The 22,330-nt window shown below is 38.8% G+C and overlaps 1 protein-coding gene across 4 annotated transcripts in view; it reads left to right on the top strand.

Moving 5' to 3' along the window:
* Positions 1-22,330, top strand: part of FILIP1 (filamin A interacting protein 1) — a 176,322-nt gene that overhangs the window by 70,948 nt on the left and 83,044 nt on the right. For all 4 annotated transcript variants that reach the window (XM_044387113.3, XM_026507066.4, XM_026507064.4 and 1 more), the window contains exon 2: positions 2,644-2,925. In XM_044387113.3, coding sequence (XP_044243048.3) covers positions 2,650-2,925 — 276 coding nt within the window. In that variant the 5' untranslated portion in view covers positions 2,644-2,649. The remainder of the gene's footprint in view (positions 1-2,643; positions 2,926-22,330) is intronic.

Genomic DNA, 22,330 nt, shown 5'->3' with positions numbered 1-22,330 from the left:
CTAGAAAGTTAGTCATTCTTTTCTTCTCGATACAGAGAGTGAGACACCCTTACAAATGGAGATTTCCCATATAAATTTAATATTTCATAACAAAGGGTAATTTCTATTCAGTTTTCAGAACTTCATCTGTGTCTACTATTTCTTAAATAATCAATATGCCAAAAAAGCATATTTTACTCCCCTTCAAAACTTTCTATTCATCATCTTTTTGTTGTTGTTGTTGTTGTTGTTGTTGTTGTTGTTGTTGTTGGACTGGGGTCTTAAGTCAGCCCTCTCTGCCCACAAACAAACTGTGATAAAGTATAGTAGGTCTGCTCTGAAGTGCTCTGGCTTCCATTAAAAGACACATTTACTCTTTCTTCACCAAGGAAGCACAAAAGATGTTCTAAAATTTCAAGAACTAATCACTGAGTGAACCAGAAAAAGGTGTGCCAGTGTTAAGGACCACTTCTTCAGTTTATATTGTTCAAAATTAGGGTGCTGAAGAAAGTTCACACACACACAAAAGGGTCCATTTCATTATAAGAGTTGAGTTCAAAAAAGGAGCATGGGTGTAGATTTAAAGATTTGTTGAAAGAATTGAATATGCACTATCTGAAAGGAAACATCACACTGTATTTATTTTTCTATTATAAACCTAGTGTTTTGAAAAGCTTTCCTTGGTTTCTTAAGTATGGTCGGGTTCATAAAGGAAATTTACTTTCAGAAAACGAGTCTCTGTATTTTATCTGGAATGAGTAATGAAAATCTTGCTGCTTAGTTGTTCAGGGGAAGGACTATTTATACTGTGAGTTTTAAATAAGCCCATGTGCTAAGCTACTATATTTAAGAGTTTAGGCACATTTTGTAGTACAGCCCCCAGGATATTAGAGCTCTCTTTTTCGCACTCTGAGTCCTAGGCTTTGAGTTCGGTTTGTTTGTTTGTAACATACCTGTTGGTCAAGTTCTTCTGCTCAGAGACTGACAGAGAATCTGTAAAGCATTCATGATGGAAAGACACAAATGTGCTCCCTACGGGATAAGTTAGCTGCTGCTTTGTCTTTTTTTCTTTATTTTACCTCAAAATATTTAAAAAATTTTTGATTTTGAAATTGATCTGTTTTCCCCAATTCTTCGTGCTCTTATTCTTATTACTGTAAATGACTGACATAAAACAAAACAAAACAACCTCCCCCCCCACGATTTTGAAAAAGAGGTTATGGAAAAACAAAATCCAACATCACTAAAAACAACACCACCCTCTTCCCTTTGAGTTTCCCTTTTCCTCTCTCCATTCGAAGCCTCCTCCACCCTATGTGGATTTTTCTGTACATTGTGACTTTGAACTGGTTCCTGGCAGGGTTTGATGTTTGAATTTTCTTTTCTTTTTTAAGATTTTATTTATTTATTTATTTATTTATTTATTTATTTATTTAAGAGAGAGAGAGAGTACAGAAGTGAGGGTAAGGGCAGAGGCGGAGGGAGAGAATCTCAAGTAGACTACCTGTTGAGCATGGAGCACAACACAAGGCTCAACCTCATGACCCTGAGTTCATGATCTGAGTCAAAACCAAGAGTCAGTTGCTTAACCAACTGAGCCACCCAGGTTCCCCAGATGTTTGAATTTTCTGATAGACATGAGATTTAGAATCACTTTTTTAAAAATAAATTTTTTAGGGGCGCCTGGGTGGCACAGCGGTTGGGCGTCTGCCTTCGGCTCAGGGCGTGATCCTGGTGTTGCGGGATCGAGCCCCACGTCAGGCTCTTCTGCTGTGAGCCTGCTTCTTCCTCTCCCACTCCCCCTGCTTGTGTTCCCTCTCTCGCTGGCTGTCTCTATCTCTGTCGAATAAATAAATAAAATCTTTAAAATAAATAAATAAATAAATAAATAAATAAATAAATAAATAAATTTTTTATATTACAATGGCTTTTGATTCATAGAATTATTGCAAACATAATACCGAGGGTTCCAGTATATACCACACCCAGTTTACTCTATAGTTAACATCTTATATTAGTATGGTACGTTTGTTATAATTTATCAACCAATATTGATACGTTATTATTGACTAAAGTCCATGCTTTATTCATATTTCCTCAGTTTTTCTTTATAGTGTCTTTTTTCTGTTCCAGAATCCCACCTAAGATGCCATATTGCATTTAGTTGTCATGTGTCCTTAGGTTTCTCTTGTCTGTGACGGTTTTTCAGATTTTCTGTGTTTTTGATGACCTTGATAGCTTTAAAGATTACTGGTCAGCAATTTAGTAGACTGTCTTTCAACTGGGGTCTGTCTGATGTTTTTTCTCATTATTAGACAGGTAATGTTTGGGGGAGGGAGGCCACAAAGCTAAAGTACTGTTTTTTTCCCATCCTGTCAAAGATACATACCATCGCCATGACTTAGAACTCTTGGTGTTGACCTTAATCATTTGGTTTGAGATGTTTATCAGGTTAGAAGCACATTTTCACTTTTTCCTGAAGACCATCAAAGCATTTTCCTGCAGATTTTAATGACTTTCATTAAAGTTATAAGGAAGCTAACTGGGACTAATCTTTTGGTATTTCTTTGTTGGTGATGTTGTGAAGCTGCTAAAGTTTCTAAGTAGTGAGACAAATAATTTCAGTGGTAGTAACAACATCTTATCTCTTCTCATGTATTGTAGGTGGGAATGAGATCCCGAAACCAGGGTGGTGAAAGTTCATCCAATGGGCATATCTCCTGCCCCAAGTCCTCTATCATTAGCAATGCTGATGATAAAAGTCTCTCAGAAGATGCAAAAAAGAAGAACAAATCAAATAGAAAGGAGGATGATGTCATGGCCTCAGGAACTGTCAAACGACACCTAAAACCATCTGGAGAAAGTGAACGAAAAAATAAGAAATCCTTGGAGTTATCCAAAGAAGACCTTATACAGCTACTCAGTATAATGGAAGGAGAGTTGCAGGTAGGATTAAATTTTCTCAACTATTTTTCTCTAGTTCCTTAGCTATAAAATGAGAAGCTGTGGAACTGTCTCCCTCAGGGGATTGTGAACTTCATGGGGAAAGGGGCTATGTTTTTCTTATTAATTTCTAAATCCCTGCTACAAGTTTGTACCAAATAAATATTTGTTGAACGAGTGAAAGAATAAAGAACAGATGCTGAATCCAACTTCAGGTTTCTCTAGAAGCAGAAAATTTCTTCATGATATGATTTTGGTAATAATTTAACCCAGGCTCTTGTGCTTAGTAATCAGTGAGGTTATCTAATTTAGCCATTGGCTGTGGTTGAAAACCATAGAAAACTCATGCTTATTAGAGCACAGAGTTCAGATCAATGGTTACTTTTGCCTTTTTCTAGAAGGCAAAGGGAGATAAAGAGATAGAGGGAGGGACAAAGAGAGGGAAAGATACAGAAAGCTTTGTTTAACCAGCCTTACTCTTTTTTCAGTTTTTCTTAACTTTCAGCTTCAATTTTCTGCATCATCACAGGAGTTGAGATGCACACAAACAAGAAGAGCATTGCATTGTAAAGATGTAATATTTTCACAAAGCATTTTCATGTCTATTATCTCATTTGGTATCAACAAAAATGTGGGTGGTGTTATCTATATTTTATAAGGAGGAAACTGAGGCCCAGAAGGGTTAAGGGTTTTTCTAGATCTCATCTTAGGCTTCCTGAGTCTTAGTCCAGTGCTCTTTCCACTGCCATTTTCACCACCCTTCTGTAGCTTCCATGAACCAGGTCCTCCTTTAAGTGTATGTTTTTAGGGGTCCAAGGAGGGGTTGGGAATCTTATGAGTTTCTGAGCTCTGGAAAATTGTGTTTCTGAAAGTGGGGGAAAAATAACTTTTTTGGCGGGGGGAGAGTATGATTTAAGAGTGAAGTTGCTGTTTTCCTTTTTGTTTTTGTTAGGCACTTAGCTTGCGTGAGCCTCGGGGGAAAGCTAACAATCGTGTGAGATGAAACCTTTGTTTGGTGCTGTTAGCATCAAAAATATTATTTGCAATCTACCCTAAACTAGGGTGGGCTAGCCCGATCTGTTCCTGTTCTCATCTGTGTGTGACTACAGATAAGGAAACGCCTGGGGAAAAGAGAAATAGAAAACATACAAAACTCAAATTTTAAGCAAACACGATTGAGCTTACCATTTATGGGCTGAGAAAAATCACATTTGCATTTCACAGCAAAAGATGAAATTTTCCAGAGGACCACCACTACTAGAAATAGCTTCACCACTCCCAAAAAGGTGGTTAATGTTTTGTCTATTAACATTAATTGTGAAGGAGGCAGAATATATTAGTCTAACTTTTTAAGCTGCCCTCGGTTGACAGATATTAACCTGAGTGTGGAAGGTACAACAGTTGTCATGGAAGTTTTCACAAAGCAATGCTATCAGCTCCCTTCTCTCCAAGCATGGTGGCTTGTCTGAGGCCTGTGGCTCTTCCAGATTTTAATCTGCAGCAGGCTGTTATATCAAGGTGGACTCTAGAAGGTATTTAAGATTCATGTGACTTTTATACTCATGGTGTTGCCAGATACAGTCTCAGAGCCGAGGCATGCAAAATATAAGGCCACATACCCAGAACATTAAGGAAATTAGCCAGAAGGTGCCAAAGAAATGCATTTTGCTCTCCGTTAAACTTTATAAATATTGGATACCTTACTTTACACAATAGATAAATTCCTGAGTAGCAATAAATAAATAAAAAGTGTAAGATATTTGTGGAGGAGGCAGTGAAGGAAAAGAGAAATGAAGGACCTGGTATTTTAAGAAATTTCATGGTGAATTCATTTGCAAAGCAAATCATCCATCCACTCATTTATTTATATGCACCCACGTAAGTGTATATACGTACAAATGCAGATTGTGTCATATTAAGTTTGTTTAAAATGAGAGTGTTCCCATATTTAGAGCAATAGATCTATGTTCTTGTAGCAGAAACCTGCCCTTTATTAGCATGCTCACGTGAGAGGGTGTGTGTGCTGTAGCTAAGCGTGGGAGGCAGTTGGCATTAGCAAATAAGAGTGGGCTGATGAAAATGTGGCAGTTGTGTGCCAGGTTTGCCAGACTAGAGATATGAAAAAAAATCTATGTAAAGATCTGGTGCTGTGAAGAGAGGCAGGAATATGCCTCAAGAGGTAAGACCTGTATGCCAACCGGCTTGACACATGTGAATATTTAGTGAGTTGTCTCCCAGACCTTGAAAGGCCATTGATTACCTCCCTTTATGGGGTGGCTGTATGTGACTCAAATACCCTTGCTCTGGAGCTAGTGTTTCAAGGTTATATAAAATATCGGGGGTGACAAGCATCTTTGAGGTGTCTTATCCACCTCCTTTATGTTACAAATGTAAAACTGACACTCTGACAAATTATGTGACTTTCCCAAGGTTACATAGCAGTTTAGTTAACATTTGCTCTAGATCCAAATTCCCTGTATCTCAGTTCAATGCCCCTCTCATTATATTATTTACACTTGGAGATGTTCAAGGGTAAGATCCAGGCCCTTTGTATTTATTTTTCATATTGAGAATTTCTTTCAGGTAGACTCCTACTGTGAACTGCAGGGCCAAAACCATGTTTTAGGTTAGAGAAATTGAGGAAGGTTCCTTTCACATCCAGGCAGTAGAAGTGTATGACCTGAGCCTTGAAGTTTGGTGTGATCTGGATAGTGAGGAACAAGGTGGAAGGCAGGGGTGCCACATGGTCACAGGCTGGCCCTGCACAACTTTGGGGGACTTCATATTCACTACCCTATGAGGGTTGTGCCTTGGAGTTGTGTAGCAGCTTAGCCTTGGGGAGACTGGAACTACCGGTTAAAAGAAGTAGAGTGACACAAAGAAAAAAGGGCTTGTAATATTGGGGAGATACACTGAGATCAAGTCTGCCTGTAGGAGATGTACCCTGGAAGTGACCTGGGGAAAAAGGGGGAGATGGGAGTTCACGTAGGCTTTCCGTGTCAATTTTCTCTTTCTCAGACTTGTTTTTGATCTTTCTTATTCTCTCTACCTCCATATCCAGGGTTTTGGACATTATAAACAATCATGTATTTGTCGAGCCAACATTAAAACAGCATGACCTTTATTGTTAGCATTGGCTCTTTGCAAAATTTGCGAATTTGCTGTTTTGCTTGCCAGTCCAAGTATCCAGTGAACTCTTGAAGTACAACTTTAGTGGACATGTATTAGGGATGGAGTTGCCCCTCTCAGGGATTTTTGCATTTTAAGGAGTCTTGTCTAGAACTAGTGGTGTCATGAACTTTGTCTTGGAGAGAGACATCTTTCAGACCTTTCAAGCAACATCTTAGCTGATGCAAACCTGTCGGTTTAGCACAATCGTTGGCCAGCATTGCCTCCATGGAAGTAGCTGGGATGGTTTCCATTATGATTCTTCTGTCATTGACGCTTCCAATAACAAGAACTTTCTAATAAATTGGAACATTTTTACTCTCTGGGTGAAAAACTGGTTACATATTTCCCAGACTAAACTGAAAATAATGAAATAGTATACCCAGACTATCACTTGGGCACCATAATTAATTTTCCCTTGTATTTGTCCAAAAATAGCACTTTAAAGAAGCCAGTTGAATTGGCTGTACTAAAAAAGACAAAAGTTCAAAGGAAATGCTACTCACATCAAAAAGCCATAACACAGAAAACTTGGCAGAAGGTTATTCTTATAAAATGATTCAAAAACAGGATACTAATTAATTCTTTTTCTTGATGTAAAAAAAAATTAGCTATTTTATATAGTAAATTCTCTTGATAGATCTACTTGAATACATTTTGGAAAAACCAACCTCTAAAAAGTTTTCATCATTTTTTCCCTTTGTCCTTATAGTTAGTTCTCTTCTACCTGTGCAAAAGGAGGCTCAAAGAAATCTAGCTAACACAACTTGATAATGCACCACCATTCCATTTGGCTTTGGTGTTTGTCAGGCTGAGTCAGAGACAGGATCCACATGTTGAAAAATCTACCCGTGTCCCATGTGACTGGCAGAAGAAGATGTTATATTTCAGACACTTAAATAATAGACGACATGCCTGTGGATTACTAGAAGTTTCTTCTACTCTCTCCTTTTGCAGTTCCTAACCATCTTCTTCTCTCTCTTTGTTAAAAAAATATTCATCCATTTATTTGGAGGGGTGCAGAGAGAGAGGGAGAGAATCCCAAGCCTACTTTGCACTTTACCGCTCTACCACCTACTGTAGGTAAGCCCTCTACCTGCTCTTCTTTCTTACTAAGAGATTTCATTCATTCTTAGGGCATTAATTAATTAGCTCTAAACTGATTTCACAATATTTAAGAAACATTACTGTGCTAGAGGTCTGAAGAATGCAAAGATGATGAATAATAATACTCATAGCTAAAATTTGATGAGCTCCTACTATGAGCTAAGCATGGTTTTAGGCACTGGGTACCTCAGCAGTCATGATGAGGAAAGAGCTCCTGACCTTGTAGGATGAATGAGAATATGCAGAATGAATATTCTATAGGGTACTTGCAATGCAAATTATGGGAGCACAAAGGAGGGAAGGATTACGAAAGTATCAGGAGATGAGTGAAAGCTTTACTAAAGAATTGGACCATGAATAATCGATGGGTTTTGGACAAGTAGAAATGAGTGTAGGGACCAACAGGAACAGATTCAAACATAGAATGGGTGGAAAAGTATAGGTTATATTCATCAGTAAATAGTCTTGCTTCAGTGGAGAAGTATTTGTTGGAGATAAAACTACACCTCAATTTGGTGTACAATATGACTACAGATAAGATAGATGAGTAAAAACAGTCAAAAGGAGTGAGGATCCCATGAGAGTGGAGTGATGCAGAAGCCAAGGGAGTCAAAATTGTCAAGAAGAAGAGAGAGATTATGTCAGTCAAATCAGCAGAAAACTTCAGTTGGGTATGACTGAAGGGTGTTCTTTGGGTTTGTGGATCTGGAGGTTTTGGGGAACATTTGCCAGAGCCGTTTCAGTGAGTTCAAACCTATTTTCAGTGGTTTGAGAAGTGACGTTAAACAAACAGAGTAACATGTTCTGCTCAAAGTCTAGGAATTTAGAAAATCTTTTTTATTTTTATTTTTTGGTAAAAGTTAATTAGATTTTGGGGGGTTTATTTGGTTGTAGTTAAAGAAGCCAAATTTCCCTTTTCTTTAGCATGGCTGTAAATTATTTATCTGGCAGAGTAAGCCCTTAGTGTATATTTGTTGACCTCCTGCTTTGAAAACACTATGTTGCCTTTTGCTACTTTTGGGCTTTAAGTAAAACATGAGCTTATTAAAAAGGAGAAGGCTAGAACAGTGTGAATGCCAAGTCTTATGAGGGAATGTAGAATCCAAAAGGTTTAGTAGTTGACCTTATTAGTGTTGACTTTGGGCCTCAGTTCATTCCTTGTCTGTATAATACATACACTTCCTACTCTCTAGGGTTGTTGTGATTACTACACTTAGCTAATAAAGATGTTATTGGCTGGATAACTGTGAATTAAAAAAGTAGAAGAAAGACAGGATAGTAGCTAGAGGGAAACTCAGGTCAATGGAGGGTTTTTATTATTTATATTTATTTTTGAAAGATTTATTTATTTGAGAGAGGGTATGCGTGCACGTGCACAAGTGGGGGAGGGGCACAGGGAGAGGGAGAGGGAGGGAATCCTCAAGCAGACTCCCTGCTGAGCACGGAACCTGACGTGGGGCTTGATCCCAGGACCCTGAAATCATGACCTGAGCCAAAATCAAGAGTCAGATGCTCAAACAACTGGGATGCTCAGGTGCCCCCCAAGGGGTGGTCTTAAGGATAATTATGTACATGCCATATCACTGCTGAGGGGAGTGTTAGAGGAAGGTGATTCTGGACAAATAGGAGCATTAATAGGTGAAGTTTAGGATTCCACTAGCAGAAGCCATGTGTTTGCAGTGCCACTGATTTGTTCAGAAGCTGGAGTGTAAATGGGGAGATACATTTTATAGCAATGAAGCTAGGGTTGCAGTTGTCTAAGTAGATGCAGTGGAAAAACAGAAGTGGAAGAAAGTGGTATGTGTCAGTGAGACAATACCCAGCAAGGAAGAGATGTAGGGAGGAATGAGCAGGTCAGTGGGAGCCCAGGCATGAGAGTGCTGGAGGGACTTGAAGTTGGGCTATTGGCACTTAAGTTTTCTGTGTGGTACAGTGTTAACTAATGTACCTGGGAGTGGAAGCGAAGGCAATCAGATTTCATGAGATCAAGGATGGATAAAGTTAGGATAGTGGCTCAATCTCCCACATGAATGTTGAGACCTCCCAGGCTGATGGCAGAATGTAGAGTGAAGAGCATGTCTGTATCACAATAAATATGCGAGTTGGGGGCCAGAATCTCAGCACTTTGTTGCTGCCAGCCTACTTTTTCTCAAATGTTTCTCCGATCATGTCATTCTGTTGCTTAGGAATTTATGAGAGGCCTCGAGACCCTATCAGACTGATATCTACACGGATCAGACTGGTATGGAGAAGCTATTTACTAACTGGCCCCCTCTATTGCTGTTCATTTTTGATGTTCCTTGACATGAACATTCCTATCCAATCAGGCAGTCTCTACATTCTTCCCCAACCTGACACTCACACACACAATCTCAAACAGTATCCCCATCCCAGTGGGGTTTTTTTTTTTCTTCTTCTTATCTTTCCTTATATTTCCCCCACCTTGAGAGTAATTACAAGACAAAAATTCGGGCTTTCTGGGAAGATTCAGGGCATGTATTTGTCAGTGTTCCAAACCGTACTTCCCTCATGTACTAGTCAATATGTCTTTTCTCTTTTTTTATTAAAGACTTTATTTTTTAAGAGCAGTGTTAGGATCATAGCAAAATTGAGAGGAAGGTACAGAGATTTCCCATATGCTCACCTGCCCTCACACAGGCACAGCTTTTCCCATTATCAACATCCCCCACCAGAGTGGTACATTTGTTACAGTTGGGGAACCTACACTGACACATCATCACCCGAAGTCTATAGTTTACATTAGGGTTCACTCTTGGTGTTACACGTTCTATGGGTTTGGAAAATGTATAGTGACATGTACCCACTGTTGTAACAGTATATAGAGTATTTTCACTGCACTAAAAATCATCTGGGGTCTGCCTAATCATTCCTCCTCCAACACCCCCCCACACACACAATATTTCCTTTAGGGACCACTGAAGGCTTATCTCTTCTGTGAAGACTTTTCTAAATAATTGCTCCCCAACACTTGTCTTTTTCCTGTCCTGAAATCCCACATTCTTTCAGTATAAGTGCAAATCATAGCATCCCATAAACACACATTCCCTAAGTATTTTATGTACTTACTTATCTCTGTTGTCTGAAACAACTTGAGGGAAGGGGTTGTGTCTTCTGCTTCTTTCATATGCCTCATCGTACCTAGAAAAGGACTAGACATATCATTGTTAGTTTGTTAGTAACTGATGAGTAGTTTTGGAATGTTTTAATACCTATATACCCTATGAGGCAGTCATAAGATTAATTTTTTAATGCCTTTGAACTATATAGAGAAAGTTTAAGTATCACAGTATACACAGAGATAGCAGGAATAGTCCCAAATATTTACAGTTAAAATCCCACTACAAAACTGTGATTCTGCTTTTCTGTCATCTTTAGCAGGAGTTGTCGTAACTCCGTTGGGGATGGTGATAATCAGGTCAGATGGAATTACCTAGTGCAACCAACCACAATAGTCTTACCCTACAGGGGTTCCATTTATCACTTTTTTCTTTAGAGATGGCTTTTCTTTTCCTAAGTGAGTCCCATTTGTCCCATGGTAAGGCCTTCTGGGGAATCTCTGTACTTCTAAAGAATGAAGCTTTTAGTTACTCTGTATGGCTTTTTAAATTGATGACTCACCTGCACTTAATACACTCCATCTTTAGAATCTCAGGCTGAGGTCACCCTGAGTGAGGCTGCCCAGTGAAACCTCATACCACCAAAATGGTCAGCATGCTGAGAATGGTATGTCTTTGCTAAGTTTAGGAGGCAGCAAAGAGACAGGTTGCTTTCTGATTAAAATCAGGACCAGATCTGATTCTTTGTTGAATACGATCCTTCAGAATCTCATGTGTCCAGTAGTATTGTCAGTCTTTTGGCAAAGAGCATTGGTGTCTGATTTTCATTGTTTAGGTGGAATATTTTTAGTGCTCCTAATGGAATCAGAAAGTTGGTTTCTTTACAGGGAGAAGAGTGTACTCATTGACACCACAGGGGAAAACCTTGGTTTTATTGAGAAATGTAGAAAAATATATTAATATATAATAGAGAAAAGGCCCCATAAAGAAATCTATTTATTATTTTATGACACTCTAAACGTGGGCAAATATTATATAGGTACTACGTAGAAGATGGCGATTTCCCCCCTACATGGCTGTAGTTTATATTTTTCTTAATGAAAATGATCTCTATTACTTTAGTGGGCAAAACTATACCTAAATATCCAATTGACTTATGTAAATATTTCCTAATTATTTGGGCATGTGGTCTTATTACATGGAGCCTTTTTAAAGTAAAATTAGGGCTTATATAGAAAGCTATTATGAGAAATATGTGTTAAATGGAGTAGGATTTGAGGCGTCACATAATTTGTGATTCTAGAAGGACTTCTAGGGGAATTGTCACGTAGAATACTGCTGGGGTGGAAGATCTTACCTCAGGGGAGAGGTAAGATCTAGCTGAGGTAAGATCTTCACCTGTGGTCTCCAAAGGAACATTCTATAAAGAAGGAAATGTTCTCTATCTGCATTGTCCTGTATAGTAGCCACTAGCCACATGTGGCTTGTGAGCATTTGAAATATGGCTAACATAGCTGAGGAAATGAATTTTAAATTATATTTAATAATAATTTAAATTTAAATAGCTACATGTGGCTAGGGGCTACTGGATCAACAGCACGGATATAGAGAAACAAACATGGCGCTCATCTGAGGAGACTGTAGGGATACAGAATAAAAGAAAAAAGTCAAGTCCACAGACAGACCCTTAGAGAACATCCTGCTTTAAGGGTGGGAAGAAAGAAAAGAACTGGCCAAAGAGGAGTACAGGACATGGGTAAAGAGAAAGGAAGGCAGATGAGAACCACGATGTATCATGGAGAGGAGAGACTCTCAGGAAGAAGACATTTATAGTTCTCAGTGTTGCTAAAAAGCTGGAGGATGAAAACTGAGAACAGGCTATTTATCGAGCTGGCATTTAAAAGGTACATTTTCAAAGGAACGGTGAGTATTGAGATCAGATTGCTAATGTCCAGGAGTGCTTGGGTAAACTTTACTCTTCAGAAGTTTGTGGATAGAGAATGATGGCAGGGTTGGATCTGAGGGAGTAGTAGGGGGCGGGGAAGACTTTTGTTTAGTTTTGTTTTATTTTTGGAGGGAAACACTTAAACAGGTTTATCGATGTTAGACTTCTCTCATAATCCCCGTCCTATCCTTATTCCCTTTATCCCCCATGGATAGTTTGATCTTCTATTTTACTTAGGAGAGTAAGGTCTTCTCAACCTTTCTCCATTCCAAAAGTTTCCATTACTTGCCTTCTGTTTCTCCCCCTTCCCCCTCACTAAGAGAGAAGTATCCTTTTTTATCAAGGCCAGTTCTGTTGACTTGATCCTACCCCTTTCCCAGACTAAGCTGCACACTCTTTACTTTTCCCCCTCCCATCTCCAATCTTCCTTCCTCCTCTCCCTACTATCTCTCCTATGCTCTTTATCTCCAGCTTGTAGGGGCTTGGAAACTTTTCACATAAAAGAAGCAAGACTAATCAAAGCTCCTGGGCTCTTTAGACAGGGAATTATTATCAGCTAGGTCTCTGTCACCCAGGGAATCTGGACATGGAATATTCAGGACCCCTTTTTAAAAATCTTCTGACTATATACCTACTACTCTTCTCTCCCTCTGCCCTATTCTGGTACCTATATTCTTACAGAGGCAAATTTATCTCCATCATTTTCTATATTGTTTGACTATTTTAAACAAAACTTCTCCGAATCTTGTCTGTTTTTCAAGAATTATTTTATACTACAAATTCCTAGAGGACAGGCTTTATCTATGAAGCACTTGATAGGTGCTTTTTGGAAATTACTTTGTAGTTCCATTTGGTTAATATGAAATTTTTTTTAATGAAACAAAAAGTGGAATGCCATTTTAATTTTTTCTAAAAGTATTGCACTTTTAAAATAGAACCTGGTCTTCACCATAGTGACCAAGAGTGAGGCTATTCCAAAGAAATATCAGGTGACAGTGAAAATTTTGATTTTGTTTTCTACCTGTCGTGGTACTTTACTCCCTGCATCAGTTTATGTATTTTCTTATCGGATATGTTAGGCCAATATTAGTGGCAGAACTACCCCTCAACCAGGAATCAGGTTGTACCCTACCCTGAAGACGCTGTGATCATAATCTCTTTATTGTTGGGTGAAATGATGAGATGTCTGGAATTTCCTTTAAAATTTCTAGCCTCTCCTCCCCCCGCAAAAAGTATGTGAGGAGATAGATGGGTGGTTCGTTATACTCGTGTGTTCATTTTGGTATATGTGTAGAACTTTACCATAATACCAAGTTAAAAACAAAACAAAACAGAACAGGGGCGCCTGGGTGGCTCAGTCAGTTAAGCGGCTGCCTTCGGCTCAGGTCATGATCTCAGCATCCTGGGATCGAGTCCCGCATCCGGCTCTCCGCTCAGTCAGTGGCGAGTCTGCTTCTCCCTCTCTCTCTGTGATCTCTCTCGCTTTCTATCTCTCAAATAAAATCTTTTTAATAAAATAAAAAATAATAAAAAATAATAATAATTTTAAAAAACCAAATACATGGCAAAAGAAAACCAGTGTGTCTATATTGCCCATGCGTCCTTCCTGGGCTGAGAACTCTGGAGCGGCATCTTCATTATTTTATTGACTGACCACAGTAGCCCTAAAACTTAGATGAGTAACTGGAAGCTTTGAGGGGTTGAGTGAACTCCCCCAAGGATGCCTTAGTAAGATGTACTGTGCCTTGCTGACTCCAAACCCAGTGCCTATCATCTGCCAGAAAACTAATAGGTGCTATTGTTTTTGTAATTAAAATGGAAGCACAAACTCGCTGGCAAGAGAAACCTAGCCCACAGATAAGGAGAAGCAACATCTATTATTTGCCAACAGAACTTTTTCCGTACAAAGCAAAAAATTTTGAAATTTACAACTTGGGATAATTTTTTTGTTCTCTAAATCATGAGTTGATGGTTCGGTTCTTTTTTAGTAGATTGCCTCATCTCCTTGCTTGCATCTTGCTTTCTTTCATGCTTCTCAGTAGGATTATAACAAACTGAACCATAGAATCACTTGTAATGAGTCCAGTTGTGACCAATGCCAATGCCATTGCTTAATGGGTGATTGAAAACAGTGAAAAGCAAAGTAAAATCTTCACTTTAAGTTGGGTGTATTGGGGAGCCTGGGTGGCCCAGTCGGCTAAGCATCTGCTTTCAGCTCAGGTCATGATCCCGGGGCCCTGGAATAGAGTCCTGCATGGGGCTCCCTGCTCAGCGGGGAGCCTGCTTCTCCCTGTTTCTCTGCCACTCCCTCTGCTTGTGCTCTCTCTCTCTCAAACAAATATATAAAATCTTTAAAGAGAAAAAAGTTAGGTATATTATTCTTTTTTATTTTTTTAAAGATTATTTATTTTAGAGAGAGAGAGTATGGGTGCGGGAGAGGGACAAAGGGAGAGAAAATCCTCAAGCAGACTCCCTGCTGAGTGCAGAGCCCGACTTGGGGCTCTATCCCAGGACCCTGAGATTACCACCAGTGCCGAAATCAAGAGTCGGCTGCTTAACCCACTGAGCCACTCAATAAGCCCCTAGGTTTATTTTTCTGATTTAATACTGTTAAGTTGCTTAAAACATTTTTTATAATTATTAAATTTTTAAAAAGATTTTATTTATTTATTTGAGAGAGAGAGAGAGCATGAGCAGGGGGAGTGGCAGAGGGAGAAGCAGGCTCCCCGCAGAGCAGGGAGCCCAATGTGAGGCTTGATCCCAGGACCCCGAGATCATGACCTGAGCCGAAGGCAGATGCTTAACTGACTGAGCCACCTCAGAGCCCCTTATTAAATGCTTTTAAGAGTAAAATTCAGAATTACATAACTAGACCATGGTGAATTTAAATTGATGGTGTCCAAATTACTGAGATATTTCTGTACAAGCACTAGTTATAACTGCTAGCGACTTGACATTGTTTACAAATTCCCAGACTAGGCTTTACCTTTTTTTTTTTTTTTTTTTTAATTCCCTTCTCTCTTCTGAGCAGTTCCAGGGACACTCCAGACAGTCACTGGGCAAAGACTTAGTAGATAAAGAATGGTCCTTTTTTCAGCACTGCCTCATGATCTTCCCTTATTTTGGCCCCAGTGATCCTCAGGAGACCTTTCCATGTACAGTGGTAATGAAGGGTTTGTTCTGAACCTCTTGTGACCTGTGGCATCCTTGGGTTTGCCAGGTGAGGTTAAGAGTGCAGACATGGTGTGGAATATTTTCTTTGCAAAGCTAATTGGCCCAGTGGGATTTGAAATCTGACTTCATAAGCATCATGTCAACCAGTCATAGACTAACCTCGAAACACATGACAGGCTCAAAGAGACTCATATCATACAACTGTCAACAGAAAAATACTTTTATCTAAACCGTCTGTATTTAAAAGAGAAAGCAGGATGCTGATGAAAAATTTTGAAATCATTTCCCTGTGATACTAGCGCATAATCAAAAGAAAGGGTATAAACTGATTCAAGAAGTGCATCGTCACTTGGTTTTTTTCAGCTAACATGTAATCCTATCTGTGGGCACCGTCTTGTGCTTCGACAATGTATAAGTTTGTATTGGCAGGAAAGGACTTGTATCAACTTTCCCGAACAGCAGCCATTAATCTCTAACAATACTTACTCCCAGGTTAAACATTTCCTGATCAAGGGTCTGAAAGGAAACAAGAAACAATGTGCACAAATTTTAGCAGACTCTGCTCTACCCCTGCCTTTTTAAAGTTGTAATAATAAAAGCACATTTGCAAGTTCATGGCTCTGTGGGGAATAGCTAATTTGTGAGGAAAACCAGCAATAAACCAAGGGTTTGGATGTTCCTAAGCAAATGTAGAATATGGTCTGATGGACTCAAAACCAACTTGTACCAATGAGAGTGAGTGTCTCTTGAATAGTGGTGTTACTGTTTTTGAACCTTAAATGAATCTGCCCTGAGATGGCATATTATAGTACCTGCCATCTTAAACTAGTGGAAAAAATTGTATATATGATATAAATAGATATTATATGTGATATATATTATATGTGTGTGTATTTGGCTGTATATATACTTTTTGTAATTAACAAATTTTCTTTCTTAATCTCAAAGCAATGAAGAAGGTGAACTACGTTCTGAAACAATCAAAATGCACATACCCTTTTTTTCTTTAATGGAATGTAAGTTCCTGGCTTTGCGTTTACAAAGGACAGTCATTTGAGTGCACTGTTGCATACAGAGCTTGGGCCCTGAGCGGTTGTTTTCTTTGCAATATCTGACATGACTCATTTATAGGTGATTGTGTTGTAACATGTCAGCTTGAAGTGCCAGGTATGCTGACTGCAAAATACCTGGGCAAAGACCTCTCCTGAAAAAAAACATACACATCCTGACTGGGAGACTTTTCTGGGGCCACTGAAGAGTTGTACACGGGAAACTCTGAACATGGCACTTCCTTTCTTTCTCTCTAGAACTATAATTGCTTAAGTGGGGAGGGATAGAGGGAAGAGCTATTTCCCTCCTTCACCTGTGAGACAAGATGTAGGGAGCTGCAAGATCCCATTTCCCCCTGAGTCTCACTGTCGTGTGCAACGATCTTCACAGATATCACACTGTCGTCTACCTGCAGCAACCACTGGAGCAACAATCCGGTCATTCCTACTGATTATCTACCACCACATGAGAGCTGATTCAGTTGACAAAGAGATCGTGGACAGGCGATTACAGAATGACAGATAGGTAGTGGAGGGAATGCAAGGGAAAAGAATAAGCTGTGGGGTCCCTGACCTCAAATAACTGGAGAGACGATCTCCACTGTCTTTGCTTCACTTCGGGCTTCCTTACGACTTTTCACGTGGTTTATGGCCATAGCCCCCTAACTGATATTCCCTTCCTGTGGTCTTGTCACCCATCATTCTCCATATCACAGCCAGAGACTGCTTTTGAAAATGCAAATCAATCAAGTTTTTCCTCTGCTTCAAACCCTCAGAGGCTCCCTATTGCTCAGAGAGGCTTTCATAGACTGGCGGCTGCTCACCACTCCAGCCTCATCTTTCACTGCATTCCCTCCATCTGTGGTCCTGCCATACTGACGTGTCTGCTGTCCCGTGAACATTTCCTGTGTTAAAATAGTGTTGAGAGCCTCTTCTTATTGGTGGCTCTTCTCTTTCATTATGTATTATGCAAATGATTGGAAAGGAAAGGCACTTGTATTTCATGGGTTCCAGGTTGGCTGATGGGAGCAGTGCATTGATTTTATTTATTGATTTTTGTCCTACTTTATTTTTAAATGTTGTTTCTACATCAAGTGAAGGTCTCTAGGCAAGGAAAGCAATTCTCCATACAAATACCTACTGTTAGGCTAATGGTTAAAAGCTTATTCCATTACTTGTTATAACTTGCTCACGTGTTTTTTTCAAGGACTTTATGGGAGAGGACTTCCGTCTGTCCAGGTGTTCAGAGATTTTTATATTTTGATAGAGTGTCATTCTAGTATCGCTTCCAAGGTGGTGGAGTCTTATTGTAATTACACGTTCGGGAATCATGTTGTAATTATAAGACAACTGTATGGATGGAGTCATTCTCTGATTTAGTAAATCCAAAAATCAGGCCAAACATAAATACTTCTAGGGGTAAAGTTTATATACTTAAAAAATTTTTATGTTAAAAATATTTTGTGTGGGATTTAAAACAATTGTATTATCTTTCCCTTTTTGTTGAGGTATAATTTAATTTCAGGTGTACAAAATAATGATTTGATATTCATATATATTATAAAACAATGATCACAATAAGTCTAGTTAACTTAAAAATATTTTATTTAGAAATTTGAATATTTTTTTAAAAGTTTTCTTTTAATTTATTTGAGAGAGAGAGAGAGCACAAGCAGGGGGGAAGGGCAGAGGGAGAATCAGACTCCCCACTGAGTGGGAATCCTGACATGAGGCTTGATCGCAGGACCCTGAGCCAAAGGCAGATGCTTAATCAACTGAGCCACCCAGAAATTTGAATAATTGATTCATATATATGGTTGAAGAACTAAAAAAAAAAAGGCATAATGTATGCAAGTATGTATATTTTTCTTTTGTTTTTTACACAAACAGAACATATTTTGTACACTGTTCTGCAATTGGCCCTTTTCAGACATCATATATGCCTCGGAAATCTTACCCTATTAGAACATACAGAGATTTTACATTCTTTTTAATGCCTGCAGAGGTTATGGTAATTGAGTGTGCCTTGGTGCAGTCCCCTGTTGATGGGATTTAAACTGTACCCAGTCTTTTGCTTTCACAATCAATGCTGCATGGATACATTATACATACATCTCATCACACATGTAAGACTATTTCTCTTGGTCACACTACCCAGCAGTGGAACTGCTAAGTCAAAGGATATATATGTTTGTGGTAGATTTTGTTAAATTGCCTAGGTGTGTTTTCTTACATTTTTGCCAACACAGTATACTATCATATCGCCAATCTGGTGTTTTAATTCCTTTGACAATCCAGTAGGTGAAATGAGTGTCTCCTTGTACTTTTAAATTATATTTCTCTTCTGATTAAGGTTGAGTATTTTTTCAAATGTTTTTAGAGATATTTGTATTTGTTTTTCTGTGACTAGACTGCTTCTGTCCTTTGCCTGTTTTTGCTATTGTTGGTCTTTTATTGATTAGTAAGAGCTCTTTGTATAGTAAAGAAATCAGTTTTTTGTCTGTGATATGAGTTATAAGTGAAATATTTTTTCCATCTCACTATTTTTATTTTGACTTTGCTTTTGGCATTTCTTGCTATGCAGAATTTCTTATTACTATTATTAGTCAGACATCAATCTTTTCTTTTATGGCTTCTGATTTGGGTCAAATTTAGAAAGCTCTTCCCACTTCTAGATTATGAAAACTTTCCTTCAAATTTTCTTCTAGTTCTTTTTTTTTTTCTGTCCAGTTTTCCCATTATTTTACCCATCTAGAATTCATCTTTGTTTAAGATGAGTGAGTCACTTTGCTTTTTTTGTAGATGGTTGTTGTATCCATTGGGGTCCAGAACACAGAAACCACTCTAGATATTTCAAACAGAAAGGAGTTAATAAAGGGATTTGGTGATACAGATGCTAGAAAATAGAAAGAGTACAAAGAGAATGCTGAGGTAACCAGACAATAACTCCTGCCTCTAGAGCTGGGGAAACAAAGGAAGAGGTAGAATTACTAGAACTTAGGAGTTCAGGGGAGGGACCATTCTGAGGAGAGAGAGCTTGATAGGCTAGATCTGGAAGGTCTGAAGAAGCTGGAACCAGAACAGCACTGTCAGAGAAACAGGACAAAACAGAAAGGCACTCCCCCATTCTCTCCTTCCCACCTTTTAATATCTGTCTAGTGACTCCTATTGGCAGAGCCCAATAGGAAGCAGCAAGCGCAGGAGTCTAGGAAATGCAATTTGCAGAGTTCCAGACTCAGGATCACAGAGTAGAATAAAGATAAACGATTCTACAACTGAGAAATAATAGGTAAGTAGCCATTAATTGATTTTTCACTTTTCCCCCTGTGATTTGAAATGTCACTTTTATTCTATAATATAATATTTAAATCTATTTCTGTGTTATAGTTCAGTACATAGATTTGTCTGACTATTTCACACACTAGTACCACACTGTTCTAATTACTTTAGCACTATAGTATGTTTTCAAGTGTGGAAGGACCTGTCTTCTCTCATTACGCTGTTTCTGAATTTCCCCAGCTATTCTTATTTTAAAAAGATGGCTTTATAATCAGAGGATCTTTAAAGGAATTTAAAAATCAGGTTGTGGTTTTCTTTCTTTCTTTTTTTTTTAAAGATTTTTTTTTCTTTTGGATATTTTTCATTGTTCATGGTAATCAGAATCTCTATATATTAGGTACTTAACAAATATTTGCAGAATGACTATCTAACATTTAAAAATATCATAATATATATATTTTTAATTCCACTCCTATGAACTCCAACACAGTTTTAGTTTTAGTTGTCTTGATAACGATTGAGTGTATAGAGGAAATGCAGAGATCCTTTCCTTTTTCAGCAGTTCTTTATTTACTTCTTTGCTTCTGAGTTGATGTGAACCATCAGAAACAGGCACCTAACTAAAAGCTTTATCCAACCTAGAGCTGATGGTGGCTTGGACTAGTGTGGTAACAGTGGTTTGGTGAAAAGTGCCCAGATTCTGTACAAATTTTGTAGGAGAGGAGATAGTATTTGATGGCAGGTTGAATGTGGATTCTGTGAGAGATTATCTAAGGCTGTTTCCAAGGTTCTTTGGCCCAGCAAATGGAGAACAAAGGTTGTCATTTACTGAGATGGGGAAGACTGCAGGTAGAGCAGAGTAGACAGGTGGACACCAGCAGTGCAGTTTTGCACATGTCATTTTTGAGATGCTCTTAGACATTCAAATATAGAGATATAGCCAGTAGGCATTTGGATATGAGTCTGGAGTTCAGAGAAAGGTCTGAGCTCGAGTTATCAATTTGGGAGTCACCTATGTGTAGATGGTATTTAATTCCACGAAACTGGGTGAAATCATGAAGAAGGTAAATTTAGAAAAGATAAAAGGTCCAAGGACTGAGCCCCAGGGAATTCTAGCACTCAGAGGTCAGGAAGGTGAGGAGGAATCAGCAAAGAAGAATGAGAATAAGTTGCTAGAGAGGTAAGAGGGAAATTAGCAAAGTAGGGTGTTTTGGAGTCAAAGTGAAGAATTTTTCAAGGTGGGGAAAGATCATAAGCATCAGAGGCTGCTGATGGATGAAGGAAAATAAGGAACGAGAATTGACCCCTGCATTTAGCAACAGGGAAGTCATGGTTTGCTTTGATAAGAGAAGTTTCAGTGGATGATAAGAGCAGAAACCTGAGTGGAGTGGGTTTTACTTGTGGTACCTAAAGTTCCGAGTGCCTCCACTTGAGCAGCTGCATATCAGAAGTACATGATTATTTTCTTTATTTATGGCTTTGGTGAATCCCTGGGAGTTGTGGCTGGAAAAAACAGTGCCAGGCACGTCAGGAAAAGATGCTTCAGATGGTTTTGCTGTGGTTAAGTCATCTTGGGGTGTAAGCCTTCAGAACTGATCTCCATGAATATGACACCATCTGTGAGGTTACCACTAGAACTTCAGCTGGAGTGAAGCCCTATCGTTGCAGCTCCATGGTGTTTGGCTAAATTAGCTCTTGGCATTAAGCATGTTGAAGAATGGCTGCAGAAAGAGGGCATTCAGACTACTTGCTTGTTGGCCTTGAAGGTCATGGAGAAATGGGAAGGAAATTTAGGGACATTCTCATAATATCATTTAAAAGTGGCCATGGCTGAATGTGAAATAATGAGTTCAGCCTTGAGAAATCTGGCAGCACTGGTTGTCTGATCTCATCCACCTGCCTCTTCTGTTTAGTCATCTCTGCCATGCTTTTATCTGACCATTGGCTTGTGGATGATGAAGCATGGTAATGACAGCTCAGATAAGGTTCCTAACCACAAAAACTCAGTAGAGGTCAGTGCTTATCAATTGTCTGAAACAAAAAGGTTTGGCAACTTGGTAACTACAAAGAAGCAGCAGGAGTTTGAAATAAACTAGGGGGACCATGAACCATTTTGACTCTGTCATAATCAAGAAAATACTTTCCCTGAAAGTTCCCAGCTATTGAAATGAATCTTGGCCAGTTGTTCTTGGTCATTTATTATGAAAAAGCTGATGCATGGAGAACATTATACAAGCTAGTAAGGCATAGATTTTTAAACATCAGAATCAATGTCAGATTGTCAGATAAAGCTCAGGCTTAGGCTTAGGAATGAAAAAAAAATTCCCAAGAGGGGGACTGCAAGTCATAAGACCATGATATGTAACATGTTTAACCAGAGTGCTCCCAACTTTGAATGGTGAGTGGTTATTGGTAGTAGTTGTTGATAAGCTTATAATAAAATTAAGTTTTTCTAACATTTTCCCTCAGGAAGACTATAAGAAAATTGGTTGACTATGAGAAATGCACATGGGAAGAAAGTATGCTATAAATAATACTTTACGTGTGCACTGACCTGAAAATTAAGGTAAAAATATTGAATCAACTATTCTGAGCTCAGTAAGCACATT

The sequence above is a fragment of the Ursus arctos genome, unplaced genomic scaffold, assembly GCF_023065955.2.
Source record: "Ursus arctos isolate Adak ecotype North America unplaced genomic scaffold, UrsArc2.0 scaffold_29, whole genome shotgun sequence".
Classification (NCBI taxonomy): Eukaryota; Metazoa; Chordata; class Mammalia; order Carnivora; family Ursidae; genus Ursus; species Ursus arctos.
Note: the sequence above shows the minus strand (reverse complement) of the source record. Positions and strands in the feature narration are given on the sequence as shown.